General features: G+C 37.1%; 1 protein-coding gene across 1 annotated transcript; it reads left to right on the top strand.

Annotated features, from left to right (window-relative positions):
* Positions 1–8,747: 8,747 nt before the first annotated feature.
* Positions 8,748–23,149, top strand: LOC121382329 (microtubule-associated proteins 1A/1B light chain 3A-like). The gene is made up of 4 exons (XM_041511913.1): positions 8,748–8,882; positions 16,047–16,102; positions 16,443–16,549; positions 17,815–23,149. The coding sequence occupies exons 1-4, from the start codon at positions 8,840–8,842 to the stop codon at positions 17,978–17,980; spliced, it is 372 nt and encodes a 123-aa protein (XP_041367847.1). The 5' UTR covers positions 8,748–8,839; the 3' UTR covers positions 17,981–23,149.

Genomic DNA, 23,149 nt, shown 5'->3' with positions numbered 1-23,149 from the left:
ATTCACGATACCTCCATCTTGAAAATGGAGTTCATTTTGGTCATGTGATTTGTGACCTCGCATTCTATTGGGTATTTGCAAAAACCTCTGCTTGGAGGGGGAAATGTAAATATCGGGTGCAGTGGCTTTTGAAGAATTAAAACGCAAGGAAGAAAATATTTTATTTAACGACGCACTCAGCACATTGTATTTACGGTTATATGGTTACGGACCACACAGATATTGAGAGAGGAAACCCGCTGTTACCACTTCATGGGCTACTCTTTTCCATTAGCAGCAAGGGATCTTTTATATGCACCATCCCACAGACATGATAGTACACACCACGGCCTTTGTTACACCAATTGTGGAGCACTGGCTAGAACGAGAAATAGCCCAATGGGCCCACCGACGGGAATCGATCCTAGATCGATCGCGCTTCAGACAAGTGTTGTACCACTGAGCTACGTTCCGCCCTTAGAATTAGAACAAACATGATTATAATCAATTGATGTAAGAAGTTAATGTAATACATATATAATTTTGTTAAATTATTATAAAGACAATGTTAATATTAACTAGGTAAAACGTAAAAGCGAGCGCAAATGAGATAAATTAAATACTCTCTCTCTCTCTCTCTCTCTCTCTCTCTCTCTCTCTCTCTCTCTCTCTCTCTCTCTCTCTCTCTCTCTCTCTCTCTCTCTCTCTCTATATATATATATATATATATATATAGATAGATAGATATATACACACATATATTATCGTGTTATGTTTGTTTGGGATTAGGTTCTAAGTCCTTGCAACATTTATAAACAAAATAAAATAGGAAGAATTTGTTGGTTTAACTTTTATCAGTGCATCCGCCATTACAGACGTAAGCCAATAATGTTAGATACTCTCTAACCTTACATCCCCCTTTCTCTTAAAACTATTCTCTTATTTCCCAAGCAACACCCCAACTTTTGTTTTTGTGTTCAAATGAGAAACTGGTTAACTACTGAAACTTCAAAGAATTTTTTTTTTTTTCAACTGTTCTTTCTTTCTTCAAAACTTTTCAACTTTAACTTCAACTGGAAAAACATGAATGACTACTTAAAATAAACAAAACATTTATATCCACTGTGACTACACAGTTCATAAAGTTTGAAACAAAACTATCCAGTTTAAAGATTAAGGTTTTAGGGTGCTTTAACACGACCACTTCTGATCAGTTATTGTCCCCTCTGGACGAGTCGTCCCACACGGAGAATATGGAAAAACCGACTGCTCTGTGGTCTCTTTGGGCTTCACGGGAGTCCACATCCATATCAGTGTTGTCATCTGCAGGGCTTGGCAGTATCGATGGCACTGCAGGGTTGACCCAAGGATAAGATTGCGGGGTTGAATATTGTCGGTCCAGGTGCCTCCGGTTCCTTCTGAATCTTCCAGATGGTGTCTTGACTATATAATTATGGTATTGGACCAATGGGCTTCACGACTGGTTTGTCAGGCGACAGAGTAAGAAATGAGGTAGTTCTGTGTCGCCTGTCAAAGTTTTCTTTCTGCGTTTCCTTCTGAATGGGATTTGTCAACTTTTATGTCACACAGTTTAGGCCAATCAGGTATTAGCAAGGTAGGGACAACTGGAAGGATCTCGCCAGACAGCGGCCAATGGACATTTCATCTGGACTGAAAGCACACTGAAACGGAGTCGCTCTATAGTTAAGTAGCGCCAGACAGGGATCCTCAGCTTTCAGCAAACATTTCTTGACCGTCTGTACAGCTCTCTCGACTTCCCCATTCGCTTAAGAATAATGAGGACTGCTAGTTTCATTGGTGAATCCATAGTATGTAGCAAATCGAGTAAATGTGTGTGACGAAAACTGCAGTCCATTATCCGAATTAATGACTTCAGGAATATTGTGATATGCGAAGAGGTCGAGGACTTAAGTGGGCCAGTTCAGTGTTGCGAGAGAAATAATCTACCACCAGTAGATACTGCTGACCACGCCAGTCAAACAAGTCCATTCCTACTCTCTGCCAGGGGTAATCTGAAACACTACTCGGCTTTAATGGTTCAGGTCTAGCTTTTTTGGTCTTTTTCACAAGTCCCACAGTTTTTTTTATCATGGATTGAACCTGCTGAAATATTCCTGGCCACCACACAGAACACCTGGCCAGTGCTCTGCACTTTACGATGCCCTGATGACCATCGTGAATTCTGGTCAAAATGTCTTTCCTTAGTCCTGCTGGGATGATAAGCCTGGTGTGAAATAGTAAGTCCTTATTGAACCGTTAGCCCGTCTCTCAGTATGAAGAACAAATAGACATCTGGATCAACTTTAGACTTTCCTGCAGGCACCCTTCTCTGCAGTAGTGTGCAACTTGACTACAGACCTGGTCTTTCTGCTACCTAGTCTTAATCTGTACTAACCGACTCTGGGTTGCCGGTAAACCGTCAATCACTGACTGCACAAAGGCTGTTGCGTCATTTTCCAACAGTAGGCCAGCTTCCTGAACAATCTGATTAAAATTAGCTCTACTGGGTCTACCACATGTAACAGTGGAGTTAATTTTAATTAGATTGCTTCCTGAAGGGATCCAACAGAAGTACGTGACAGTGTTTCTGCAGACGTCGAGTTCTTGCCCGCCGTATACATCATCTCATAGCTGTACCGTATAAGGCGCATACGAAAACTTCGTATTCGTGGCGATAGCTCGTCCAAGCCTTTTGACACCAAAAGTGTCAATAACGGTCTATGATCAGTCTCTATGGTAAGAAATCTGCAAATTTAGATGTAGATGCCAGTGCATAACATTGCTCTTTTGACGTAACAGATCTGGAAGCATAGAAGACAGGAAGTCACGTACCCCCCTTCTCCTGCAGCAGGACTGCTCCCAGCCCATAGAATGATGCATTGCCTCCACTTTCGCTGGATGGGGGTCTTCATTGGCTATTATTGTGACACGGTGTCTTTCACTACTTGGTAACCGGCCTCGGTGGCGTCGTGGTTAGGCCATCGGTCTACAGGCTGGTAAGTACTGGGTTCGGATCCCAGTCGAGGCATGGGATTTTTAATCCAGATACTGACTCCAAACCCTGAGTGAGTGCTCCGCAAGGCTCAATGGGTAGGTGTAAATCACTTGCACCGACCAGTCATCCATAACTGGTTCAACAAAGGCCATGGTTTGTGCTATCCTGCCTGTGGGACGCGCAAATAAAAGATCCCTTGCTGCCTGTCGTAAAAGAGTAGCTTATGTGGCGACAGTGGGTTTCCTCTAAAAACAACCAGTGTCAGAATGACCATATGTTTGACGTCCAATAGCCGATGATAAGATAAAAAATCAATGTGCTCTAGTGGCGTCGTTAAATAAAACAAACTTTATTTTTTTTTCACTACTTGGTCTATCTGTAGCTTACATCTAACAAGTGCGAGTGCGAATAATTTTTACATGCTCATATACTACTAGAGTTTCGAGCATGTCCGTCCCGGGCCTGTCTCTGGATAGCCAGGGGCGTAACGAACAAGGGAGATAACCGCGTTAGCAGTTTACCAAGAAAATTGGCGGAGTTGCATCCCTTGAACAGAGATAACTCGTTTCGTTTAAATAATCGAGACCGAAGCTATCAAATAATATAAAACAAAAGTGAAAGAAAATGAGAACAGACACCCTGCTGAACAAGGGCAGAGACACTAATTTAGGCCTCATATCCCTGTACCTATAGTCCGTCCCACAAAAAACGTCTTTTTTATATTATGGAATTTACTACGTTATTTATTTTTGAGTCTATTGTTTTCTAAATTACACACAGAAATTGTTTGGTTTTTTTATTTCCAAAAAACTTTTCTTTTCTTCGTACGTCAAACCAAACTGAAACTATTTAAATATATATATATATATATATATATATATATATATATATATATATATATATATATATATATTGTAGGAGGATGGGACGTACTATAGTAAGTTGGCTGTTCATGCAAGAAATATAGAAGTGGCTTGGAGAAAATTCATAAGACAATAGAACAGTTGTGAAATTGCTACAAGGTTAGAGACTGAAAGTCCAAAATATCACACTTCTGTGTTTTTGGTACGTTTAGGTGGAGAAACCTTTGACATCTTTGATAGGTTTTCATTTGGAAAATGAGATTCACGTGGTGCTAACAAAGTTTGAACAGTTTTGCATAGGCGAAGCCAATGAAATATATAAAACATTTTTCTTCAACAAAAGGAGGGGAGGGAAAGACAGTTGACGCATATGTCACCAAATGAAGAAACTCGTCAAAACATGCAACTTTAATACGTATGAAGAACGCATGCTAATGGAAAGGATAGTACTTGGGGTAAGAGACGAGACGGCTAAGCCACATAAACCACAGGACGTGTGTCCAGCTAAAGACGCTGAATGACGCAAGTGTTATAGAAAGGGACATTATGCTGCAATGTGTTACAGCAAGGTTGAAAAGCCTGGTAGACAGAAAGCCAGACCTCACAGAGATGGTGGTGGTATGACCCAAGATGAAGAGGAAAATGCATTTCTATGTGCAGTTTCCAAGACGACGGGGGTCGAGTCCTGGCGTGTTAATGTTTCCATGGATAATCAAAGTGTGCGCTTCAAGTTGGATACAGAAAGCTGTATCCCGAAGATGAAAACTCCACTCCAGAAATCTGTAAATGAACTGTTTTGCCCAGGCCTAAACTCACTGAATGTGTTGGGTAAGTTTAGAGCTAAGATGAAGTGCTCCAAGGCGGGTACTATTGCCTCTGCAAATAAAAGTGACAATGTAACCGAAACGTTTGGAAGATTTGAATGTGATTCGTCCGGTGACTACACCAACAGACTGGTGTGCACTGATAGTAGTGGTGCCAACACAGAAGAAAAACGCTATCTGGTTGTGTGTAGATCTGATACAGCTGAACCAGAGTGTCAAGTGAGAAAACTACCCACTTCCTTCCATGGACCAACTGTGAGCACAGCTGGCTGGGGCGATTGTTTCCAACTAGATGAAGATTCGCAGGAGCTGACAACATTTATCACCCCGTTTGGACGTTTTTGTTACAAGCGATTTCCTTTCGGAATTTCTTTAGGTTCTGAGGTGTTTTAATGTATCATGCTACAGCTGTTGTGATAATCATGATGTCCTGGCCTGGTGCTTATAAAACTTTTAGAGTCTAACCTCGAGACTCTAATAGAGTCTGAGACACTAATGTCATGACAACGCCATACAAATTGTATGTGTGTCACGTCATTAGAGATGAGTCTAGACTCTAAACGTTTTATAAGTACGGGCCCAGGTGTTAGCACGCACACAACAGAAACAGGATCAGAGGTTGAAGGAGGTTCTGCAGAGACTGGCAGGTGCAGGTGTAACCCTAAATGAAAAGTGTGATTTAGTCAGAACAGTATCATGTTTCTGGGACATATCATCTCGAAGGAAGGTGTGCAGATGGATCCAGTTATTTATTAAATTGTAAAAGTCAAAATATTGAAAACAGTATAACTATATGTAATATTATGTATAAATATAATTATTATAGAACTAATAATAGCGTGTTTAAAATGAAAGGCATGCTGTTTTTGTGTAATGCACCAATATAGAAAAACTTGCTTTATTTTTATTTATTTAGTTTTCAAATCCAGTCTTGTGAACTGATGTTTCTTCATCGCACCTTTTAGCGATTTTGATTACCTACCTGGCGTTTATTGTTAACTATAGATATTCATTAAAAGTGCACGGCGGAAGCAAGTAGACATGGCGGGGGGGGGGGGGGGGGGCGCTGAATGAGATCGAAGGCGCAAAGTTAGGTGGTTCGGGGTATGCTTCCCCGTACAATTTTGAAAACTAGATGTCCTGAAATGCAATTTCCTGCATTCTACAAGTAAAATTCATCTCTGCCTTAAAATTTACTACCAATAATATTTTGATTAAGAATCACACCCCCCCCCCCCCGCTCCGCCGTGCCTGATTAATTGTTGATGTATGTATTTTGTCATATATGTTTCTTATGTATTTGCATTGTCTTTTTGTTACATATTGTAAGGTGTCTGACTTGTTAAATAAATCCATCCAAATCCGTTCAGTCGGCAATTCAAAGCGCGTCTCGAAATCGTTTAGAGTTGGGCACTGTCAGAATGGGGGGCGGGACGTATCCCAGTGGTAAAGCGTTCGCTTAATGTGCGGTCGGTCCCCGTCATTGGGCTATTTCTCGTCCCAGCCAGTGCTCCACAACTGGTGTAACAAAGGCCGTGGTATGTACTATCCTGTCTGTGGGATGGTCTATATAAAAGAACCCTCGCTGCTAATCGAAAAGAGTAGCCCATGAAGTGGTGACAGCGGATTTCCTCTCTGTGACTCTGTGGTCTTTAACCATGTGTCTGACGCCATATAACCGTCCATAAAATAAAACATTTCCTTCCTGTCAGAATGTTAATTTTTTTTAACAACCCCCCCCCCCCAATAAAAAAAAACAAAAACAAAAACAAACGAACAAACAAACAAACAAAACAAGTATTACAACAACAAAAACATGTGAAATGTTCTATTGTTTGTTTTGTATGAATTCCCAGTGCATATTTGTTTTGGTCGTACTGTTTTAGTGTTTTTCATATTTTGATATTTATAATTCAGTACAAATTTATTATTTTGAGAAGTGAAAATATATTTAACAAGATGAGCTACCAGTCACTAAATGCATTATAATTTTTTATTTTTTTTCTGTCGTAACTTGCTTTTGGTGTTATTAAAAGTGTATTACATAATTCAAACTATATTTAAAAAATCACTTAATATGATTAGTCATTTGTTGTTCAATTGGTAATATATTTTTATATATACTCTTCAAAAAAAGAAACGCAAAAGGGTACAAATGGGTTATAACTCCGATTTTATGTTTCCTACCGGTTCATGCTTTGTGAATATAAGGTCATTGCATGTCCCAAACACATTCCCACGGTTACATTCGATAAAACGCAGCTACTGTCCAATAAAGTTCCAAAATGTGAATATTCGCAAAAACGCAGCCACGTGCAAACCATGTCACCACTGCACGTGCGTTGTCTGCACGTGCAACATAAACACCGACAGTATAAAAGTGCAGGGTGTTCGCTTGCCTGGCCTCTGTATCTGGCCGACAGTTGACAACCCAGGAGATGCCACGTCTCAGTGAACCGCAGAGAAACAATGCCATCGGCCGACTAGACGCAGGCGAATCCAGAACGGCCGTTACCAGGGCATTCCATGTGTCCCCAAGCACCATCTCCAGACTGTGGGACCGTTACCAGCAACATGGATCAACACGTGACCTCCCTAGATCCGGTCGACCACGGGTCACTACCCCCGGGCAGGACCGCTACATCCGGGTACGCCACCTTCGGGAACGATTGACTACTGCCACCTCCACAGCCGCAGCAATACCAGGTTTGCGCAGGATATCCGACCAGACCGTACGGAACCGCCTACGTGAGGTAGGAATTCGTGCCAGACGTTCAGTTCGAGGTGTCATCTTAACACCACAACACCGTCGACTCCGACTGCAGTGGTGCCAGATTCATCGACAAAGGCCTCAACTGCGATGGAGACAGGTGTGGTTCAGTGACGAGTCCCGATTTCTTCTCCGACGTCATGATGGAAGATGTCGCGTGTATAGGCGTCGTGGTGAACGTTATGCGGCAAACTGCGTGCAGGAAGTGGACAGATTCGGCGGGGGTAGTGTCATGGTGTGGGCAGCCATCTCACACACTGGCAGAACTGACCTGGTCCACGTGCAGGGCAACCTGAATGCACAGGGCTACATTGACCAGATCCTCCGGCCACACATCGTTCCAGTTATGGCCAACGCCAACGCAGTGTTCCAACATGACAACGCCAGGCCTCACACAGCACGTCTCACAACGGCTTTCCTACAGAACAACAACATTAATGTCCTTCCTTGGCCATCGATATCACCGGATTTGAACCCAATTGAGCATCTATGGGACGAGTTGGACCGACGCCTCCGACAGCGACAACCACAGCCCCAGACCCTGCCCGAGCTGGCAGCAGCCTTGCAGGCCGAGTGGGCCACCATCCCCCGGGACGTCATCCGTACTCTGGTTGCTTCAATGGGCAGGCGGTGCCAGGCAGTTGTCAACACACGCGGAGGCCACACCCGGTATTGACTCCAGATGACCTTGACCGTGGTGGTGTGTCCTATCACTTACTCACAATGGACTAAGTGAATTGTGAACAATCCTGCAACATTTGGTAATTATCGGACTCACCATTCAATAATTAAATCAATTCTCCAAATGTTACGACAATGTGGTTTTGCGTTTCTTCTTTTGAAAAGTATATATGCTGGCGAATATTCGAATAATTCGAATATTCGCCAGCGTATACGTAAAAATATAACAATCAGGTATTCTATAAATTAATTGATTTTACACATTCACATTGTCTATTATTACAGACACCGACAGATAGACATGTATATATTATTGCTGCATGCGAAATTACAAAATAATTTTATTCTTGGAACGATGAGAGTAAAACTCGTTGGCTCATTGATTTTTTTATGGGTGATCAGAACTTAGTTTTCTTTAGTACAAAAAGTTCAGTTTGTCAAATTAAATCTAATCAATACATGAACAGTATAAATGAGTTGTACCACGTAATGTGGTCCATTTAATACATGAACAAACATGTCGTGTGTCCGTAGTGTGATTCGTGAAATATACCGAAGAGTTCCGAATGCCATTTGACAGTCCCAAGTGTGACGGAAAGCTACGAGGATGATAAAAACATCCGGTTACTTTGATTAGACTAGAACAGGAACATATTTTGTTGTCTAAAACAAACATTTTTATCATTTAATAATCATCTACGAAGTAATGGCACAAACAACACTGTCATTTAAAGAAAGAAGAACGTTAGGTTTGTATTATTTACAATGAATCGAATGATGTTAATTTACAAATGTGTGATGTCACTGTGAACGTTGAAGTAATTTTTATAAATATGTTTTGCTTTTGGTTAGTTCATCAAGATAAACGTCTCCGGCACGATATTTATTATTGTAATATTTATTGCAGTGCCGTAACGTTTATCCATTGGGTAGAATTTTCCATTTGCAATCACGATTTAATAAAATCAGGCATATGTGCTTTATTTAATTTTAAGAGCCTCAACACATACAAGTACAACAACATATTTTAATAAATTTTAGACTAAAATATTAATTACAATACCTTTGGTAACCTTTCCAGGATTAGATGTTTGAAGATGACACATTTTCACATTTAAAAGTTATTTTTATTCTGTCACATCGAAAATGCGGAATGAAAATATGGCGGAACGACAATTATTCGTATCAAACATTTTACGTACAGCCAATTCTCGTAACCGAACATACGGGTACTTCGACCACTGGCCACCATTGTTTGTCACGTGACGCGGTGAAGCTTTTCCTTAGTTACCTATGGTTTGATAGTGAAATGAGGCAACTTTAGTCGATCATTTATAGCAGTTAACGGCCAAGATGCCTACAAAATGTTTTGCAATTGTCTGCATAGATCATAATATGATGTAAAAAAAAAAAATTGTTTTATAAATTTCGAAAAGATGAGACCAGACGCCGCTTCTGGGTAGATGCATTAAAACGTGACAAATCTGATGGAACGCCATGGCTTCCCACGCAGAATGTGACTGTGTTGAGTTTACCGACATTAATAGCAACCAAAATGGTTAAAGTATGTGCAATGATAAAATTTCCACATTATATACTCTTCAAAAAAAGAAACGCAAAAGGGTACAAATGGGTTATAACTCCGATTTTATGTTTCCTACCGGTTCATGCTTTGTGAATATAAGGTCATTGCATGTCCCAAACACATTCCCACGGTTACATTCGATAAAACGCAGCTACTGTCCAATAAAGTTCCAAAATGTGAATATTCGCAAAAACGCAGCCACGTGCAAACCATGTCACCACTGCACGTGCGTTGTCTGCACGTGCAACATGAACACCGACAGTATAAAAGTGCAGGGTGTTCGCTTGCCTGGCCTCTGTATCTGGCCGACAGTTGACAACCCAGGACATGCCACGTCTCAGTGAACCGCAGAGAAACAATGCCATCGGCCGACTAGACGCAGGCGAATCCAGAACGGCCGTTACCAGGGCATTCCATGTGTCCCCAAGCACCATCTCCAGACTGTGGGACCGTTACCAGCAACATGGATCAACACGTGACCTCCCTAGATCCGGTCGACCACGGGTCACTACCCCCGGGCAGGACCGCTACATCCGGGTACGCCACCTTCGGGAACGATTGACTACTGCCACCTCCACAGCCGCAGCAATACCAGGTTTGCGCAGGATATCCGACCAGACCGTACGGAACCGCCTACGTGAGGTAGGAATTCGTGCCAGACGTCCAGTTCGAGGTGTCATCTTAACACCACAACACCGTCGACTCCGACTGCAGTGGTGCCAGATTCATCGACAAAGGCCTCAACTGCGATGGAGACAGGTGTGGTTCAGTGACGAGTCCCGATTTCTTCTCCGACGTCATGATGGAAGATGTCGCGTGTATAGGCGTCGTGGTGAACGTTATGTGGCAAACTGCGTGCAGGAAGTGGACAGATTCGGCGGGGGTAGTGTCATGGTGTGGGCAGCCATCTCACACACTGGCAGAACTGACCTGGTCCACGTGCAGGGCAACCTGAATGCACAGGGCTACATTGACCAGATCCTCCGGCCACACATCATTCCAGTTATGGCCAACGCCAACGCAGTGTTCCAACATGACAACGCCAGGCCTCACACAGCACGTCTCACAACGGCTTTCCTACAGAACAACAACATTAATGTCCTTCCTTGGCCATCGATATCACCGGATTTGAACCCAATTGAGCATCTATGGGACGAGTTGGACCGACGCCTCCGACAGCGACAACCACAGCCCCAGACCCTGCCCGAGCTGGCAGCAGCCTTGCAGGCCGAGTGGGCCACCATCCCCCGGGACGTCATCCGTACTCTGGTTGCTTCAATGGGCAGGCAGTGCCAGGCAGTTGTCAACACACGCGGAGGTCACACCCGGTATTGACTCCAGATGACCTTGACCTTGGTGGTGTGTCCTATCACTTACTCACAATGGACTAGAGTGAATTGTGAACAATCCTGCAACATTTGGTAATTATCGGACTCCCCATTCAATAATTAAATCAATTCTCCAAATGTTACGACAATGTGGTTTTGCGTTTCTTCTTTTGAAGAGTATATATATATATATATATATATATATATATATATATATATATGGCGTCTTCCCCACCCTCCCAAGACTATCCCTACTATTAGAGATTTTGCCCCTCCCTCACTCCAGATATTGTTCCTACGGATGTGTAATAGCCCAAATGTATAATGTATTAAACAAAAAGGTATACTTGTATCTCTGAAACTAAAATAATGGACTGTGTTTAGTATTTACTTGGTTCAGAGGGAAAATGTATGTGTGCCTTTGTGTCAGAATATATATATAATTTATAATAAATATAATATATAATATATAATAAAAGAAAACAAGTGTACAGTGTGTACATGTGTATCACTGTATGTATTTAAAACAATTAAAAAAAACAACCTTTTACATGGATCATGTGAAAAAAGGAAATTATTTCTTTAAAATTGTTATATATGTGTGTGTGTGTGTGTGTGCGTGAGCGCGCGTGCGCGTTTGTGTACAATCTGCTTCAGTAATTACCGGCAATAAAATGGTCATCTGCCATATCTGATATTTGTTTTCCTTTCTGAAAACACTGACATGGAGAATAATACAACATTTAACCATCTCATTAATACATTTTCCTTTAATATGCTACATAAGTGCATCTATACAAGAGGTAATTTAATCCAGGTTAAAAGCAACTGCGGTTAAATATGTGTAGTCTAGCAGAAGGCATATTGATATAGATCAGTTTACTAACAGTCATGATATTTGCCTCCATCTCCTTTCTCCAGTTGTATATTATCAAAAATTAGTTTTGTATGTATTACTTAAATTTTAATTGCAATAACAATTCCAGTACAGACTGAACAAGAAAATATCTGCAATATCCACTTAATATATATATATATTATCATTATTTACTCAGGTAAGTTTTTGTGTTTTATTAATAAATATACCATGTTAAACCCTATTATTAAAACATTTGTATGTTTGTTTGATGAGGTAACACTATATTTTAGTAGGTTGTATACCGTGGCATGAAAATAACTGAGGGGAGTTATTAATTGCTCCCCTAACTTAGATTATGGGGGACAATTTAAAATATTATTAATATTCACATGCCAAAGGGAGCTATATATTATTTTCCTTGAACTAATCTCAGGGAAGTGATAGGTAGCTAGAGAGAGATATAACTCCCCTTAGATGACAAGGTCTGAGGTTGGCTATATTTTATTATTGCTATTTTCTTTTCGCCTGCATTCAATCGGTAAGAGATAATTTCACAATCTGTAAAAACTAAATCATTTCATTATTTCAAGAAACTGGGTTGTTTTTTAAAGAATAAAAGAATATATTCAGTGGAACATTTTCACTGTTGCCATTACATCTATATAATAAAATGACAATAATAATACTGTAATTTAAAGTTGTAAAGTAACAACTTTGGAATTGTTTAATTATATCATAAAAAGAATTATCTTGAATCATGCATACACATTTTATTATTATACATACAAATTATATATTTTGTAGCCGACATAATTATTATAATATTAATAATTATCTTATTATTTCAAAGTTGTTAAATTTATAATTAATATTACCTGAAAATTGCATCAACAAAAAATTATATTCTGCCCAACCTGCCTCTAGTCAAATCCCCACGATATACTAGCTATACGGAAACACGTAGGTAATAAATATAGATTGTACTAATTCAGATTCCCGTTGTTCGCTTCTGTTATATGACAAACCAAGCTTCTATAATACTTATAAGACATGCTGCAACTATGTGTTAGCTACAGAAAATAAATGACAATATGCAAGGCATGCAAAAAGTTAATATGATAATTTTATTCTATGTAAAATAGTAATCACTAAGGCTTTGCTTTACCCTCAAAGACCCGGATGATTGGTAACTAGGTCGTGTGACGTCACGCCGGTTCCAAGAATAAAAAGAAATATTTCGGAACTGTTTCTATATATGTGCTTTGTGTGGGTTGCATTATATGCATTATTAATATTTATGCCATTAAAGGTTTGGGGGTTTTTTTGGGGGGGGGGGGGTATTATTGTTTTTTATTATTATAAAAAAAAAAAAAATATTCTCAGTACAGGTCATTGCTTATTTTAAGGTTTTCATTTATTTACTTTTTTCAAACTTATTATATCCTTTAGAATTTTTTTAAATATTATTATAATTGGTTACATGTGTTTCAAAGGTTTTTCTCTCCTTTTTTTTGTTTAATTATTATTGCAGGTCATTAGTTATTTTAAGGGTTTTATTTATTTATTTATTTATTATTAATTTTTGCTCTTTTTTGTTTTAATTTTTTTAGTTATAATTACTGGTTATTAGAAGTTATTTTAAGGTTTTTATTCAATTAAAAAAAAAATTACTATAAATATTTTTTAATAAACCTGCACAACCCCCAACCCCACAACCTAAAAAATCTTTGATTATAATAGTTTCATTAGTCTTTCACAATATTTCTATTAATCTTTTATAGCAAGTTCTGGGAAAAGGTGTGCATATGCGTGCATGTGTGTGTGTACATGTGTGTGAAGGAAACATTTATAAATGAAAAAAGCACATTTTTATTTAGTTAATAATTAAATTAATTAATTTATTATTATTAAATCAATAATTTATTTATTGTTATTTTATTATTTATCAATTAAGTATTAATTAATTTTATGATATTATTTAGTTTTTATTATTAATATTATTAATTTATTATTTATTAATTGATTTTTTTAAAATATTAATTAATTAGTTTATTTATTATTATTTATTTTATATTATTATTATTGTTATTAAACGTGATATTCCATTAAATGTCGTATATTGTGGAAGAAAATCGTGAACCTGAGACGAATAGTTGTAAAAATAATCCTATTCCGCGGGAATATTCAAGATTTTGTTCGGAACTGAAAATTGGATTAATGCAGGATTATTATTTGGACAAACTGTCTATTTATGCGTAAAACGTAACTCGGAAAGTTTTCTTTATACAGTAAGTGTTTATATTTATTGGTACACCTCATATTTCACCACAAAATAATTAATTCCATGATTGTATCGATTCCGCCTAAAATCTGGGCAGAAAGCGCACGCTTGTTTTTGCTGTTAAACTTTGAGGTCCAATAAATGTCAAAATGTTAAAAAACGGACCGTAGATGTTTACCTTGGTGAACTAGGTTTGGGTTAAATTTTCAGCACAATAGTTTCTTTATTCGTATATTTTTATTGATAAATATGGACTTTCAGTTGTTGTAAATGTGAGAGTATCATATTTTTAGTGAAGTTACAAATAGGCTACACATTTTTTATTGTTATTATTATTATTTTTAAATCATTAGTATTTAAAATAATGTAATGATACAACCATGATCATGATCATCATAATGATGAATATGCTTCCTGTAACCTGATAACTCATATCTGATAATTCAAAGTGTTATTACATCACTACAGGCTTCAAATTTGCTAAGTAACAGAGCAAGGCCATGGGGCCTAGACAGATGCCAGATGGAGATTTGTTTAGGATATTATAGCCAGAAAGCAGTGTTTTAATATTAACACAACAGCACACATTCAGAATAAAGAAGGAAGAAAGGAAATGTTTTATTTGACAACACACTAAACACATTTTATTTACGGTTATATGGCGTCAGACACATGGTTAAGGACCACACATATATTGAGAGAGGAAATCTGCTGTCGCTACTTCATGGGCTACTCTTTTCGATTAGCAGCAAGGGATCTTTTATATGCACCATCTCACAGACAGGATAGTACATACCAGGCCTTTGTTACATCAGTTGTGGAGCATTGGCTGGAACGAGAAATAGCCCAATGGGTCCACCGACAGGGGTCAGTCCGGGACTGACTGCGCATCAAGTAAACGCTTTACCACTGGGCTACATCCCGCCCTTTCAGAATAAAGAATTGTGAACAGTTTCATGTTTTCATAATAAACAACTTGCAGGAGTCATGTTTGAGTATGATGACCAGTTAGCAAAATCAGGCAAGGCCAGTTTAATATGTTTAATTTTCAAGGCATTGAGGTCTGTGGTCTAGTGGATAAGCTGCTGGATAATCAAGCCGACGATAATGGTTCAAATCCCATCAAAGCTGGCTTACACTTTCATTCATCTTTCACCTTCTGCCTATCATTCTCATTATCTATATAAAAAAAAAAATCTAATTTTTCCCACGATTTCAATCTGTTTTAAACCTATCTGTCAGTTTCATCCGACTCTGTCTTCTGAGTTGTCGACACTATTGCCTAACTGTCTCATCTTCCTCCATGGGTGTAGTCTCTCTGTACTTCCCTGCACCCACCTGGCATCCTTGTTCCCTGTCGCTAATAAAGCTGGTCTGATCCACGGCACTGATGACTGCCGGTAGTAGGGGAGTATAGTAGGAGGTTACGAGTGCCTCTTAACAATGCCAGAACTAACTACTGAACACTCTCCAAAGTGATCAGACTAAGCCCACAGCTAAGGTTGATGGGAAGTGGCAGGTGTGTGGCACGGATAGCCACAAGAAACAAAAACCGGTTGGAGAGACAAGGACTAAGATGTGGAGGTGGACAGCAAAAGAAGTCGAACAATAGAAGCTTACATTGGGAAGAAATGAGATGGAAGTCAAAGGAGAGGAAGGAAAGGGGCAGTGGAATAAAATAAAAAAATAATAATAATTTGTTTAAATTTTTTTTTTTAATTTGCTTCATGGCTACTATTAAATTCAAGCTCTGTCACTGCCTTTGTTGCTAGCATTGATATGGGTATTTATCAATATCATTTTAATTGAATGTATTATTACTGTATAATTTTATTTATTTATTTATATATATACATATAGCTCAGAGAAAGAAAGACGTGGAAGCAATAAGAAGTCAACATGAAGATAAGATACCAGTAAGTGAGGTTTTTTCTTGGGGGGGGGGGGGGGGGAGTGTAGGTTAAATCTGCTGTGTCAGTTGCTGTGACAGCCATATGTATGAAAACAAGGTTAAGAATAAAATAATTTAAAGTATATCTTGTGTACATATAGGACAATAAATTTGAAACCATTGTCATTTTGGTGATTGGATGAAGATTTTGTGTGTTGTAATGTAAACAGTGGGAACAAATAGTTGATTTCATAATTGGATTAAAATTTAAAACTTAACCTGTATGACATAGTATAACATGTTCGTGTTTGAAGACACTGCTGTCGATGTCTGAACTGTTAAAAATATTGTTCTGTGGTTCATAGGTTATTATAGAACGCTACATGAACGAGAAGAATCTTCCCATGTTGGACAAAACCAAGTTCCTGGTGCCAAGCAACGTCAACATGAGTGAACTGGTCAAGATTATCAGGTGGATGTCCACATTTTGTTGCAGTGTTCACTTCTTTAAGTTTAGTTAGTGTTTGTTATTTTTCAAAGCTACTAGCAGGCATCGAAATGAGCACAGTGAGTGGTAACCTATGTACACGTTACCATAAATCACGGGCCTGGTAACCACCAGGTTATGACACATTTATGAAGTTAACAGTTTCTCATTATCATTCTTTCATAAACACACTGATACTTTGTCATTAGTCCCCTACTGGCCAAACCAAAGGAGATAATAGGTTTTATCTCCATCTGTCCCACATACTTTTTCCTGATCTTTTATTCACAATGCCTTGAGATATTGAGTTGAAATTTTGTGTATAGCTTTATACTGTACTGTTGCAGATCAAGTTTGACTTTCATGGCGATTTACCTATTTTTGCCCTTGAACGTGGGAGATATGAACATTTGTTTTCCAGATTTATCTTTGTAATGTCTGAAGATACTAAGCTAAAATTTTGTGTATAGCATTATTATGTACTGTAGCAGATTTTAATTTTACTTTCAAAGTGATCTACCCATTTTTCACAGTTATGGCCCTTAAGTGTAGGCGATACAACAAATATTTGGGCCCCATGTATTGCTTTAGCAGTACTCTCAGAATGCTTGTTTCTTCATATCACTGTTCTCATTGTAATTGTTGGTGTAATTTATATTTTAAAAAAGCACACAACTACTCAAAATTTAGCTGGTGGTGTTTTTGTTCAAAAGATTTTATGGAGAACGAAGTACCATTCTCGACTTTCTTGATATATGGTAACTTACTGTTGTTTGACACCCAATATTAGCTGGTGCGTATTTTTGTGCTACAGTGTCATTAAACATTCATTCGTTCGTTCATTGGTTTGTTTGTTAGTTCATTCATTCATTCATTCATTACCTCCTGGTAACCTGAACAACCATTCTCGACTATGTCAGTGCTATACTATAGTCCTACTAAGTTCACAAATTCTAACAATAAAGGACATTAGTATTACTACAATGCATGTTTTCGGGGGGGGGGGGGGGGGGATTTGAAGTTTTCAATTGTCAGACACATGTTCACATGTTAGGAGGCCAAGTTCTTATGGTTGCTCACTAGACTGGGGTTTTTTTTTTTGTGCCCAACGCTAAATGAGTGCATGAAAACCAGTCAGACTGTTCTTAGGTGCTTGTCCTGCAGAACATATCAATGGTTTTCGGAGGAGGGTGTGTGTTCCATAACAGCATTTTTTATATAACTTAATTATGTTGACTTCTGCTTTCCAGACGGCGCCTTCAGCTGCACCCAACCCAGGCGTTCTACCTGCTGGTGAACAACCGCAGCATGGTGAGCAACACGGCGCCCATATCTGAGGTCTACGAACACAACAAGGACGAGGACGGCTTCCTCTACGTCGTCTACGCGTCACAGGAAGTATTTGGAGGACCGTAGCAAACTGAATACAACTGTCACCAGTCGCAACGGAACCAGTTTTCTCACCTCTTGGCTTTTGATCATATAATTTTAAACCAAGTTTGCGGACCTCATGGGTTTTGATCACATAACTTTAAACCAAGTTTGCTGAAATCATAGGTTTTGATCATGTAACTTTAAACCAAGTTTGCTGACTGTATGGGTTTTGATCACATAATATTAAATATAGTTTGCTGGTATTCTATAAATAATATATTACGGTATATATGCCCTTGAAATAAACAATTGTTTCCTTTTAATCCTGTCACATTTCCAGAGTACATTGGATAACTAATGGAAGCGAGTTCTAAAGTGGATATTACTGTGTTATGAAAAATATATTGCTTATAGTTATCATGCAGCATATAAGATAGGGATATACATGACAAGGGAATTGAGCATTTTTTCAAGGCAGAGACTGAATTTTTTACTGTGCAAATAAAATTATGTTATTTGATGACAAAGTTGGCTAATACTTATAGTGCTTATAAAAGCAGAATTGTGAGCACCCTGGATATTTTGTGGCAAATTCCTTTCATAACTCTTACCAATAACTGCGGACAATGCTTGGATCATTTTATGATTTCATATACCTTTCGGCATTCACAACAACTTCTAGAAAAGAATGTAGAAAAGGAAAACAACACAGCGTGACAATTACATTGTCTAACACAAACAGCAATAATATGTTGGTATATAATTAATAATTTAAGTGGTATTTACAAAGTTATATTTCAAAAGTTGGATTTCTAGTCTGGAAAATGTTCTGAAGATATTGATTCCTTGTTTTCTTTTTAGTAATATTTTCAGTATATTTGTTTTGAAAGCATAACATTATTACATTAAAATGGTACACAGATCTATGAAAGTAACTGAAATACACTTTGACAAATTCTGACATTATTGATAAGTCTGCTTTAAGATATCTTGTCATTGGAATTTGGCACTAAATATGTATTGAAATTATGGTAATGTGTTTTTTAATGACACTTCAGCACATTTTAAACTACCTTTGTTTCATGTCATACATTTATTGCGACAAGACTTGTTGAAAGAGAAATCCTAACACACAACAATTGATCTGTTATATATGCACCTTCCCCTACAGGATAGCATATATACCGTGACCTTTGATGTACCAGTCAGCATTTTAAGATTACATCAATAAAGGTAAAAAAAAAATCTACTGGGATTTTAATCTAGGTTAATTGGTTTTACATGTGAATAAAACACCTCTGATATTATGAGACTAAGTGGTTAAAGACACTGCATGTCTTTAAACAATTTATCATCTCAGTGTTTGGGTTGTTTAATACTTTTTGTTAAAATGCAGAGCATTAAGTCAGGCAGCAAACAGTTAAGTCAGGTTGTTTTTAAATATAACCAATCATTTTCATACATCAGGTGTCAGGGTCACATCTCAATGGTTTTGGTCCAGTGTTTGATTTTTGCTTGTTATTTTAACATGTTGTTGACCTCTTGGCATACAGTGTATCAGTTATGGATCAGGGCTAGCTCTGACACTTGCCAAATTCACCAACTGCAAAGTTTAAAAACAATTGGCAAATTTTATTTTAATTTGGCAAATAAATTTTATGTAATAATTGTTATTTTATTAGAAAATAACTGGGTTATGCAATTTTTCAAGTTTAAATAGATCAATTGGCAAATTTTTCTGCTCAACCAGAGCTTGCTCTGTGTATTATTACAACACCAAAAACATGAATGTTTGATTTATGTATATATGTATGTATACATGTCTCTTAAGTTTTATTCAAGAGGTGATATTAATTAAATCCAATTGGCAGCCGACATTTGGCTGACCACGTAGCTGCAATTTAACACAGTGGTTAGCCGTGTATGAGCCAGACTTGTGAATTAGAGAATATTACCTCAAGAACAAAAATAGCGAGAACAGGCGATGTTCATTGTAAAGTATATTTTACATTTTTTAAAACGTTTGTTTCTTTGTAGCAAACTGTGAAGTTTCATTTCAGTTTGTAGTCATGTAAAAAACCACTTTTCACTGGATCATCTGACCTTAGAAGGTAGTACTTATGTAATCTCTGAATTTACAGGGCTCATCCTGTCCATTGCCAAATTAGCCAACTGCTAATGTACAGTGACTCCAACATTTCGTCTTTAGTTAATACAAAATTTCCTTAAATTAACCATATTTTAAATAATGTTCATGGAAATACACAATATCTCTGAAAATTGGCTAATCCAAAAACAGTTCAGGAGAGAGCCCTGATTTAGTTTCAGCTGAAACAATTCTCTTAATATTGAAAAGATTAACTAAATATCTTGCTAAGTGGATAGGCAGTTGACAGCAAATTAAAGGCAGGTGCAATATTCATTTGTCTGCAGGCATCTCAGTCAGGGCAGACTGGTTGTTGTAGTGAAATTAAGTGACAAAAATATTTTCCCAGTGAATTTATTATTATAATTGCAGCAGCTAGTGGAACTTTATGATTATATTTGTTAATTTTAACATAGTTGCCTTGTTCTAAGTGGACAACCCCTGTAATTAAGAAAATGTCTATGGGGGGGAAAAAACATGCCATGCCAAAAAATTGTAACATAGTCCATAGCAAAAAAGCGCCACGCATATCTCCACGGCATTGCTGATTGTCGTGGGTAATTTACAGGGGTTGGTGAACTAATCAAGAATATTCTGAAAATAATCTTACTGCGTGTGAATACATGGATAACATGTTTACCTTTGTGAATGGTCAATCAAAATGCTTGATTCACTAAAAACAATGTTTCTATCTACTACGTGTCCACATTTTTGAAGGGTTGTTTGTTTATTTTCTTGAAATGTTTTAAGTCTTAATGTGGTAATAATAAACTAGTTTTACATTAGGTGAACTAGTTGGCAGATTTGTTTTGTTAATTTAAACTATGGGAACAGTTAGATGTCACTTTTAAACAATGTGTAGGCCCAGTCATAAGTCTTATAACATCGCAATGTTTCCAGATCATTATTTTCACCTTTTGTTTTTATTGGTGACTATTAAACTACTGACAACTAGTGTGTTATTAAAGAGGCTGTCTGAAGTTTGCAGTCATTGGAATAGACCTCTGGGTCCATATTTTTGAAGCTGTATTGGTGCTACAAAATAATTTTTCCATCATAAGTTATGACATCACTATAGCCTACGATGGTTTTACAATTTCATAGTGCTAAGATAGCTTTGAAAATCCCTAGCTTGAATCATAAAGGTTATTTTAAAAAGTCCCAAAACTAAACAAAGGTATTTACTTTACTTCAAAACACAAATCGTGATGAAATCTGTTTTAAGATGTTTTCTTTGTAACATTGTAATTTACTATTACATGTAATCTATTGGTGGTGATAACGTTTCAAACACTATATACAATGTACAGTACAGCGAATCTTACAAATGTCATTAGTTGAGCTAATTACTGGGCTGTTTTATGGGTCAGCATTTTTTTATAATTACAAAAATATATGTTAATTGTTTTAATATAGATGAACATGTTTGAGGTGTACGTGTATATTGCATTTTTGGCCATTTCTACTTGTTTTTGTTTTGTTGTGTTCTTGTTATTAGCATTTATCTTAAGGTTATTTTTAAAAGTTTATTATTTTTACATTCAATTTAAAAATATCTACGGATATAAGGAAGTAATTTCACTAATTAGCATTCAGTTACCATATTATTTGTACCTTCCAACAAGTATTTCCAACATTAACAAGAATGTTTTGTTTTTTTAATCTCACACAGGCTAAATGTTTGTGTAAGTTCTACCAGTATCCATTTGGATGTCGATAGCTTTACATCATCGGAATCTGTGACAATCCAGTTGTTTTCCTAACAAATTTTGCAAGTGATTAGTGAATTAGGAATTTGATGCTACTATTTTAATTATTTGGAAATGGAATTAATTATATTTTGTAATAAGTGTGAATATATTGGATGTTGGACCAGATGTTTGTTTGGTTGTTTTGGGGGTTTTTGGGGGTTGTTATAGGAATCATTTATGTGGATATTACAGGAATTGGATTCCCGGATTCCTGTTCCAGATTGAGCCCAGCCATGTGGAGTGTAGATAAATTTATTAATTATAGTTCATTTAGTTTGTAGCTATTTAATTTTGATATGTAGGAATATATTTGTGTAAATTTTGTTTCAGAACTTCAGTGTTAATTTCTCTGTGTAAAAAGTAATAAAATACATAAAAGGTTTCAGAGCTAGAGGTGCACTATAAGTATCTGTACATTTTTCTATAACTTTTAACATCGTTGTTGAGGGAAAGTTGTTCCACTAAACCACAATGTTAGACGTCAAATACAAATCCAGAATTAATCATGTTTGTATTTTACACCAGTTGTGTGTATATCAAAGTAAATTAACTTTTTTTTGCATAATCTTGAAGATTTTAGTCCCTTCACAACAATTATGTAATGCAAAATCTTGCATTTTATAGAATCCTCCATCTCCCCTTACCAGCTGCCCCATACAACACTTTGTACTGCAAACCTCTAAAATTACACAATAATGTATCACACCAAACTACAAATACACATTTTAACTTTTACTGCGATAGAAATTGACAAATATTACTAGGTTTTCTGTTTATATTTGTGTGTTGTTGTTGTTGTTTTTTTGTTTTTTTTGTTTTGGTTTGTTTTGGGGGGTTTTTTTTTTAAATAATTAATTATTCATTTAACAAAAACAAAAATATCTATACTGGAATAAATTGGCTATAACTAGTTGTATTCACCTATCAGTTTAAAATTACATAATGTTTTATACAGAGCCCCTCCCTTCCCCATATATTTTATAATCTATCCCATAACCCCTCTTCCTTAGAGCATTACGTAACTGTAATTGTTGAACATCCACTTTATATCTATGACAACAAATACATAGACAGTATTTCGGTATTTATCAACAAAAAAAACTCTTTTTTTTTCATTTTTATTATATATATGAACTTTGTTGTTTTATAATACTGGTGATGTAAACTACTATTATGTCATAAATATAATTATTAAAGTATTCTTTAATGTTGTACCAACCAGTCGGAACATTAATTTAATAATAAACAATTACATGTACCTTGTGTTTGGGAAACTTGAATACATGTAATAAATAAAGATGAAATAAATTTAAA

Source organism: Gigantopelta aegis, chromosome 9, assembly GCF_016097555.1.
Source record: "Gigantopelta aegis isolate Gae_Host chromosome 9, Gae_host_genome, whole genome shotgun sequence".
Classification (NCBI taxonomy): domain Eukaryota; kingdom Metazoa; phylum Mollusca; class Gastropoda; order Neomphalida; family Peltospiridae; genus Gigantopelta; species Gigantopelta aegis.
This window is presented reverse-complemented; position numbering and strand designations above follow the sequence as displayed.